Source organism: Vombatus ursinus, unplaced genomic scaffold, assembly GCF_900497805.2.
Source record: "Vombatus ursinus unplaced genomic scaffold, bare-nosed wombat genome assembly UNPS02014909.1, whole genome shotgun sequence".
Classification (NCBI taxonomy): domain Eukaryota; kingdom Metazoa; phylum Chordata; class Mammalia; order Diprotodontia; family Vombatidae; genus Vombatus; species Vombatus ursinus.
This window is the reverse complement of record NW_020954687.1, coordinates 868,403-878,188: the sequence shown is the minus strand read 5'-3', so window position 1 is coordinate 878,188 and position 9,786 is coordinate 868,403. Positions and strand designations below refer to the sequence as shown.

Sequence of the window (9,786 nt, the reverse complement as noted above, 5' to 3'; positions counted from 1 at the left end):
GAATTGCTTTAATTTGCATTTCTCTAATTATTAGTGATTTAAACCTTTTTTCACATAGCTTTTTTTTCCCAAAAAAAGTTTTTATGGATGTTCTCGGCTTCTCATATCACCATAGAATCTCATGCATCCATCCCCTCCCGCTCCTAGGGAGCCATTCCATATGGCAATGTTTTTTTGTTTGTTTGTTTTTTCCAGATAGGACAAAAAAAATCAGCACAATTGATCAATCTGTTGAAAAAGTCTAAAAACATGTACAGTATCTGTGGACGTCCCACTTCCATGATGGGGTGGGTTGGGACTATCTTCTCATATCTCTTTGAGTCTCACTTAATCTTTATAATTTTGTTACATTTACTTTTGATTTTTTGGAGCATTGTTCTTTCCATTTACATTGTTTTAATTACTGTGTATATTGTTTTCCTTACTTCACCCTGCGTCAGTTCATATAGATCTTTCCATGCTTCTCTATATTCATCATAAAATCACTTCTTACAGCACAGTAATATTTCATTACATTCATGTACCACAATTTGTTTAGCTATTCCTCAAACAATGGGCATCTACTTTGTTTCCAATTCTTAGCTATTACAAAAAGTGTTGCTATAAATATTTTGGCATATATAGGGACTTTTTTCTTTTTGATGACTTCCTTGAGGTATAAACTCAGTAATGGAGTCCCTGGTTCAAAGGGTAGACATTTAGTCACTTTATTTGGATAATTACAAACTGCTTTCCAAAATGGTTATACCATTTTGCAGCTCCACCAACAATACATTAATGTGTCTATCTTTCCACAACCCCTCCAATGTTGACTAGTGCCATTTTGGGTCATTTTTGCCAATTTGAAGTATATATGATGAAACCTCAGGGTTGTTTTAATTTTAATTTTTCTTAATTATTAGTGATTTGGATCTTTTTTATGTGGTTGTGAATAGTTTGCATTTTTGAACTGTTTGTTCATATCAGATAGGGAAGTTTTTCCTAGAAAATTTATGTTTTCTACTTTATCAAATACTGGGTTATTGAATTCTACTGTTTCTCAATCTCTCTTATCTAGGCTGTTCTATTGATTGTTCTCTCTAGTCTTTAACCAATTTTAATGACTGCTACTTTATAATATAGTTTAAGGTCTGGAAGTGCTATTCCCTCTTTATCCCTACTGTTTTTCAAAATTTGCCTTGATATTCTAGATCTGTTGTTTCTTTTCCAAATGAGCTTTGTATTATTAAGTTTTGTAAAGTATCTTCTTGGTAATTTGATTGGTATAACCATATAGCTGTTGATAGCTTGGTTTTCTTCCTTTGAAACTGCCCATTTATATCCTTTGAACAGTTAGCTATTGGGAAAATGGCTCTTATATAATCTAAATTCCACAAAATCAATATGTTTCTTTACAAGTTTTTTTCTAATTCCATTATATTTCATATAACCATTTAATAATACCTACTTGTAAAGTGTAAGTGCAAGGTATAATGTGCACAAGATGGAGAAAATACTGATATACAAAATCAATCATGAGGAGAGCATACCGATATCAAAAAGGCCTTAAGGGCTGGAAAAATTGCCTTGACAACTTGTAAAATTATGTTAAAATGATAGTATTGGACAAAATTTTGTACAATTTACTTTGTGGCTTTTATTTGGGAATGATCTGTAGGAAAGAAACAATTAGAAAGAAACAAATCGAACATTTCTGTACATTTGCAGGTATGTAATCATGGGCTTATGAATCTGCAATATATTAAAGTATAACATGGACACTGAGAGACAGCATGGTGTAATGGATAGAGGATTGTCCCTGTTTAGAGCTCCACGGCATCTTAGAGGCCCTTGAATTTAGCTCCTCCATTTTTTTTACAGATGAAAGAACAGAGGGACAGAGAGATTGAGTGACTTGTCCATAGTCACACAGCTACTGTGATTTACTCAAGTAGGCTTCCTTTTAAAGATCATTTCATTTACATTGTTGTAGTCATTATATATGTTGTTTTTCCATTTTTTCTTACTTCATTTTATATCAGCTCATAAAGAGCTTATGATTCTCTAAATTCCTTACGTTCAAAATGTCTTATTATACATTATATTCATACACTACATTTTGTTCAGCTATTTCCCAGTTGATGGACACCAACTTTATTTCCCTTTATTGGATATCACAAAAGCACAGCTATGACTATCTTTGTTTATTTTTAAATCTTGTTTCTGTCTTTGATCTCCTTGGGATATATTGGGCATACATCTTTAAGATTTTTTTTATAATTTTGAACTTAAGATCTTAACACGAACATTTCCATAAAGAGAATAGGAAAAGATTGTAAATGAAATCACAAATTTCCGTCATGTGCATTTCATATTTTTAAAAAGTAGACAATAAACTCAACATGGTTTCAAAGCTGTCCTTGTTTGTATCTCCTTCTGAACTTCTTTTTGTTCATTTAAAATACTTCAATGATATTCTTTTCTTCTTTTTAAAAATTATTATCTTTAAAGCTGGAAATTCTGTTTAGGTTCTTCTAGAGGACTTTGAAGGTTCCTATGAATCAGAGATATAAAAACGTGAAATGTGCTGTCCCTGGAGTTGGTAAGTCTTCCTCAATAGAAGTTTTTAAGCAAAGATAATGACTTTTAGGGTAGGCTGTGGATGGGTTTCCTGTTCAAGAATGGGGTGGACTAGAGGGCCTCTGAGTTCTCTTCCAGTTCCGAGATTTTATGTTTCTGTGACAATTTAATCACTAGTAAGATGCTGAGGTGGAATGATAGGAAGTGCTATGTTGACAAAGTTATCAGGTAAGTATTATAAAGAATTTTAATCATAATAATTAACTGACATGACAAACAAAGCAATACATACAGCAGGGAGATACATAGCTATGTAAAATGCATCTATAATAATATATGCTCCTCACATTGATTATTATGCATATTTTTATTGATACTTGACCAAGATGCTGTAAAGGTTAATTAGTATTTGTGAAGTAATAAAAATACCCATGAAATGTACTTTGTAGATAGGCACATTATTAGATAAAATTATCATTTTGCATTCATATTATTACTTTTAAAGTGAGATCTCCATTTGATAATTCCTTTAATTGTGAGAGAGACAGAGAGAAAGACAGAAACAGAGACAGACTGAATTAGGTTATTACTTTATATTAGGGATAACTGAGTCATAAGGTGGATTGTGAAAGGTCACATAACAAGTGAACTGTGAAGTGTAGAAAGGATTAAGTCTTCTTTACTACCTATCCAGTGCTCTAATCATTAGATGCTCTCTACCTCTATAAAAAACATTTAAACTATATTTATTAAAAGGACTAGGACCTTGGGGATACGGTGTTTTAAATAAATGAAATATACGTAGACTTTCAAGTTTGCATAATATATTTTGTAAATAACACAGTATGCACCTGAAAATAGCCTTCCTATTGATTCAGAATCTTTATTTTGCCACATATCCCCCACAGACTTCCAAAATATACTAAGGGGAGTTATGTGTCCTCTGCTGTCTCGTTTTCAGTGTTTATGTGTTACGATAAATGGATGACTGAATGGATGGATAGATAGGTAGACAGATAGATAGCATGAGTGGCAGTGTGGTATAGTCAATAGAAAGCTGCCCTGTCTTAGGGAAGCCGGGAAGACCTGGGTTCAGATTCGGTCTTTGATACATACTGGCTAAAAGTTATTTAATCTCTCAGGACACAGGAAACTCTACAAGATTGTGAATTGCATTGGTAAGAGGGAGCCTTCTCATCCAGAAGCGCTTCATGTCAATGCAATTACAGGTCGTATTCCTAAATACGTGTCTCCTACACCCCCCACCCCCTTACTATCATGTTTATTGAATTTAAAACATTAGTCAGGACATCTCTATTCTTTCACGTATTCCATGACTTACTTTCCCATTTTGGATAAAGGGGCAAATGATTGCTTCTCTCCCACTTCCAAGAGAGAATAGAAAAGCGATAGGATCGGTAGTAAAATAACACTCATAATAAACTACAACTCCCAAAACACCCCGAGGAAAAGGCTGACACCTTCCCGCCCCCCTTCCCACCTCGTCCCCATCAGTCCCAGAGATGGTTGGAGTATTTGGAACACTTCAGGGCAAAGGTGACCCTGTTGGGTACCGCGGCTAGGAAAGGAGCCAAATGGTTACCGCCTCTTTTGTGATGCATGCAGGGATTTGTAGTTCCCAGTCGAGCAGCAAGGGCTCCGGAGGTCAGCAGCGGGATACTACATATTCCATGAGGACCCGCGGTCCGGGCAGCGCCTGCGTATTGAAGCTGGGGGGGGTAGAGCGGGCGGCGCTGGCGGCGGGAGGAGTAAAGATGGCTGCGCGGGGGTCTCCGCCTTCTGCTCCCGGTTGAATCGCTGGGAGGGCGGCGGCGACCGGGCTAGCAGCAGCGGCGGCAGCCGGGGCCGGGGCCATGGCGGAACTGGAGCACCTGGGTGGGAAACGGGCCGAGTCGGCGCGGGTGCGGCGGGCCGAGCAGCTGCGGCGCTGGCGGGGCTCGCTGACCGAGCAGGAGTCGGCGGAGCGGCGGGGCTCCGGGCGGCAGCCGCCGTCGTCCCGCCGCGGGGGGGCCTCGGGTCCGCTTTGAGGACGGGGCCGTCTTCCTGGCCGCCTGCTCGAGCGGGGACACGGACGAAGTGAAGCGGCTGCTCGCCCGGGGAGCAGACATCAACACGGTCAACGTCGACGGGCTGACAGCCCTGCACCAGGTAAGCCCGGGCACCTGCGAGCCTCCCGCCGGCCTCCCCCTCCGGGGCTCGCGCCACCGTCCAGCGGGGCAGGGGGGAGGGTCTGTCTCCCCTTCGAGCAGCCACCTCCTGCCAGGCAAGGACCTCCCCAGCTCCACATGCACCACCCTTGGGGCCAGTGTCATTCCCTGCCCAGGTGTGTCTCGTCATTGTTGCCCCTCGACATCCCCCCGCACTGCCCCCCCCCCAGGTTGTCAGGGGCACCAGTGTTTCCGCCGCCCTTTCGATGATTCAATTTCACTTCTGCTTGGTTACTGTTCTAAGGAGCTGTGTCATATAGGTGTCTAGTCAATGTCACTTGTCTGATGCCCATTCTAGAAAAGCTTGCTGTCTGTGCTGCCCCCTATAGAATAGTTGAGATCATTTCAGAGTCAGTCCCTCCGGACAGCCTCACCTGCCAGCAGCTCTGTTGAAACCCCCCTTGTTTTGCGGACTCGTGGCGGGTCAGCCACAGTGTCCTACCATATTGGCAGCTCCTGGAACATCGCTGGGATCCATAAGTCCCCCTTAGACATGGTCACCAAACTTTATCTTGTACAGAACCCTCTCTTTTCATCCCTGAACTCATCGTTATGAACGCTTTGTTTCTTCCATAGCACAGCCAGTGTATGACCTGGGTGCTGTCCATCATGGAGAACTTACTGTCATTTGTGTCCTCTGTCACATATAAAATGACCTCTCTACTTCTCATTTTATGAGCCCCAGAATTCATAATATTGTATAAAGCCTACTGTAGAAATACCGTGGTCTGTATCTAGTTCTAGTTATGTGGAGTTTGGATGCATTGACAGTTTGGTACTTGGTAATAAATAACACCTTTCCTTATTCCTGATTATGCAATATATCTTTATAATGCTAAGGATAACTAATTCCACCTTTCCAAATGTTACTTAACCGGTCAATTTGGTGAGCTGATAGCTCACTCATTATGTTTTTCTCATTTCTCTTGTTCCCACCACCATCCGCAATCTGGGCAAAGTGAATGTGGTTATTGTGAATGTCTACCTACACATGATTCAACAAGTATTATGATAATACTGCTTTATATCACAGTTCCCTAAATAATAATATGCACTAGCTTAAGTTCCACAGTGCTATCTTTTACCATGTATATAGCTGGCATTGATTGAGTAGAGGAATATACATTCACCTGTATTTACACCCATTAGTCTATATATGAGTGAATTAGTAACACTATACCAGTGCCCCCATATTACTGGGAATGTGAAATTTGAGATGGGAACTCAGATTGACAAATATGCTTTAATTTCACTTCTTTTTGGAACTCCTTGGGAGAGATTTGGTATCCAGGAGGATTCTTGTTTTGTAGATTTATTTGGGATGGGAAGGAGACATATCTAGCCAGTGGAAGAAATCACCCACTGGGTCCTTGGTGAAAAGAGAAACCTTTCCAATTTCCTTTTCAACACGTAATTGATTGAATCACAGTATCATAGAAAGTTTTCTCAGTGCATTATACTGTTTTTTGTAAAGTGACTACTGGTCACATTGTCCCATACTTACATTATACTTAATTTTATAATAATGCACTAGGAATAGCAATCTTACCCATTGATTTCTATCCCTTCCATAGCATATTCTCTTTGCCTGATAACTGCCCTGTGATTTCATCCTTACTTCTTTATAACCTCTGACTGTACAACTCTGAAGTGTAGTCCTTCTCATTGTAGACAAATAGCTTTTAACATTTAGTATCCTCTGAAGTATTACTGTAGTGGAATGAAAGGTGTGGGATTCTGTTTTCCTCACATATGCTAGTCCCCAAATAGGAATTTCTTGCATAATCAACAGGGCCAACAGTGAGTCCAACTAAGTGGCTAGTAGCACCAATTTATACTGGAGAAAGCTCAGCTAATAAGTTAGGGCGGCTCAAGGCTTTGAGGTCAAAACAGCCTTCTATTGAGGAGGCCTTCTCTTTGTTAACATCTAGACAAGGGGCCTTTATTGGCACAGGAACCCATTTGTAAGTCAGTTTCCGGCAAAGTAACATTATGTCTCTCCATGGTCTGCTCCATGGTCTGAATCACTCTCAAGGTAAACAGAAGATTATTTTCAAAATGCAGGTCGAGGGCAGCCAGAAATTGAACAACCTGCTTTACAGACTGATCCTTTTATGATAAAGTGGAGAATGGTGATAATTATCTGGATAAATCAGCTTTTAAAAGCACGGTTTATTCATTGGTTATGTAGCAGATTTGACCTTAATTATCTAGATAATTGCTCCCCTTTGTACTTTTTTTGCTTTAGAGGTCTAGCCAAATGTAGCAGCATCTGTAGCCTCTCATCTTGATGTATTAGAAGGAAGGCACCTTAAAGAATTGCTCTACTTTGAAATTTCTTCTATGTGTTTCCTCCTTGTCCCACAAGGTCACAGCAGGCTTTTTCATTCTACACGCTAGTAGTTTTTTTTGTAGGTGTTGTCTTGCTACTTATGACTTACTCTTCTTGGCAATCTTTACTAAGGCCACAAGGTGCCCGAGTCCAAGATAACAAGCACTAGGGAAACTTGATATAACTAGAAATGGGTGGGAACAGAAAACACCTCAAAGGTTAAAAATATTGTTATCAAAGCCTAGAAACTCGATACTTTATCTAAGATGGTATGAATTGTCACTTATCTTTGTTTCTATGAAGGGTCTTTAAAAAAAAGGGTTAAAAACCTGCTTGTATACATTTCAAATAACCACTTGCCTAAGTTAAGTACATTCAAAAGAGTGTCTTTTTCATTAGTTAAATAACTTATGTGCTTCCTGGGAGAGATTGGGCTGATAATTTTTTGTGGGTTGGTAAATTTTGGGTATTTTTTTGCAAGACTAAGATATGCCTCTTATGTGGAAAATCTTCACATTATGGCTCATGGAGATGTGGGTTTTGGAGTATTGGGATACAGTCCCTTGGAGACTGTTTACTGAATTATCAGTCTGCTGTGACTGGGTTGGTGATTATACTGGGAAAACAGATAGTGAATTCTGCTGAATGCCAGACTAAGGTAAAGGTCAGAGTGCTTTTTTCTTTCTAGAAGGGCTGGATCTGAGGGGAGTTGTTGGCTATCTGCAATAACCCAGCCCCATCTGTAGAACTGCCAGGACATTCAAGATACATTTTTTTTCCTTAAAGGGCAGGTCCAGCCACATGACTCCTTTACTCAGTTCCCAACAACTCCCTCTTTCTTCTGGGATCAAATACAAACTCTTCTGGCTTTGAGAACCCTCCAACCAAGCCTCAGCCTATGCTTTTTTAGTGTCATTGTACATTATTTCCTTCTAGCACTTCTTATACTGATCTTCTTAGTGGGCCTCACTTATATATAACAACCTTCCATATGCTATCGCTAAGCCTTCGCACTGTCTAGCTCCCTTTCCTGGATGCAGTCTCTTCTCACCTCCACTTCTTAGAATTCCCCTTTCTTTCCAAACTGTGCTCAAGTGTCACCGTAGACAAAAAGTCTTTCCTGATTCTCCAATTGCTAGTGCCTTATCCTGATGACTTAGTGTTTATTTTGTGTATATTCTTTATATACTTATAGTTGTGAGTGTTAGAACCCATTAGAATATAAGCTCCCTGAGGGCAGGGACAATTTCTTTTTTTTTCTTTATTTCTCTTTCCCGCCTTTCCTCTCTCCTTCCTTCCTTTCTTTCTCCCTTCCTTCCTCTTTCTTTTCTTTCTTTCCACCCCTAGTACCCAGCACAGTGTTGGTACATAGTAAGCACTTGCCAAGTGCCTGCTGTTTCATTGATTTTTGAATTGACTCACTTTCAGATTGTTTCTAGTGGTTCTAGATTTCTGATTTGGATTGGAATAATCACGCCTTCAGTCAGCCCCACTTTCAAATGTATCCAGTTCCCTTATCAATGCTTGGCGTATTAGATTTGTTCTAATTTGAGCCCACAGCCCCCGGGTTCATAGGATTATTGATTTAGAGCCGAAAGGGACCTTAGAGATCATGGAATACCCATCCCATGTCTATTAATTTTTTTTATTAGTGCCTTTTGATTTTATATCATAGTCATTTCCTGAAAACTCTACTCCCCATTGACCTCTTCATTGAAATAAAGAAAAACAGTTTAGTAAAATTGACCAACACAGAACCATCTGGTAGCATATACAGCATTCTTAGCCCTCTACCTTTCTATCTAGAGTAGGGAAGTTAATTTCATCATCTGGCCTCCAGCACTAAGATCGATCATTATATTTAGTTTGAGGTCAGCTATTTTTTAAAGTTGTTTTCACTTACATTATTTTAGTCATTGTACATATTATTCTTTTTAGTCAACAAGTGGTTATTAAGTACTTATACTATGCATGACACTAAAGAAAGATCTTCCCCCAAGGAGCTTACATTCTTATGGGGGAAACCAATACATAAAAGAAGAACTGAAATGGCTGTGGTGGGGAAGGAGGTACCCTTGATATTGGGGCATGTTGGCTATTTGGATAATGAGGGATGGCTGGTCTAGGACCTTTCCCCAAAATGAAGATTCCAGGAAAAATTCATCTTTGGAGGAAGGGGCTCCACAAGAATGGAGGGAAAAGGCAGGTGAGGTATGGCTGGATAGTTTGAAGAACACTTCATTTTATAACACGTAGGAACTAAATTCTTTTCTGGCATATGTAGGGTTTTTTCTTTATCTGAACTGTTCTTCATCCTTTTTTTTTTTTTTCTAGAAATGCAAACCAGAGACTTCTTATAGAAGATTTCTCTTCATCCACCATCATGCTGGGTAATTAGTTTGTAGTTTAGTTAGACAGAGTCCTTCTTCTGGTTCTCCTTTCTTCAGGACTGCATCACCTTAGTTTATATAGGTCTTCCTGCATTACTCTAAACTCCTCATATTTGTCATTTGCAATGGTACAGTAGTATTCCATTGCAGTCATACTAGTTTGCCTGGCCATTCTGCAGTTGATCAATACTCCCTTTACTGCAAGAATGCTGCTATGACTGTTCCAAGATACACACACACACACACACACACACACACACACACACACACACACACA

General features: G+C 39.7%; 1 protein-coding gene across 1 annotated transcript in view; it reads left to right on the top strand.

Moving 5' to 3' along the window:
- The first annotated feature begins 4,433 nt into the window (after window positions 1-4,433).
- LOC114029054 (protein phosphatase 1 regulatory subunit 12B-like) overlaps window positions 4,434-9,786 on the top strand; it is a 168,400-nt gene continuing 163,047 nt past the window's right edge. The window contains 2 exon segments of the mRNA XM_027843412.1: window positions 4,434-4,583; window positions 4,585-4,728. Of these exon segments, the coding sequence (XP_027699213.1) occupies window positions 4,434-4,583; window positions 4,585-4,728 (294 nt within the window).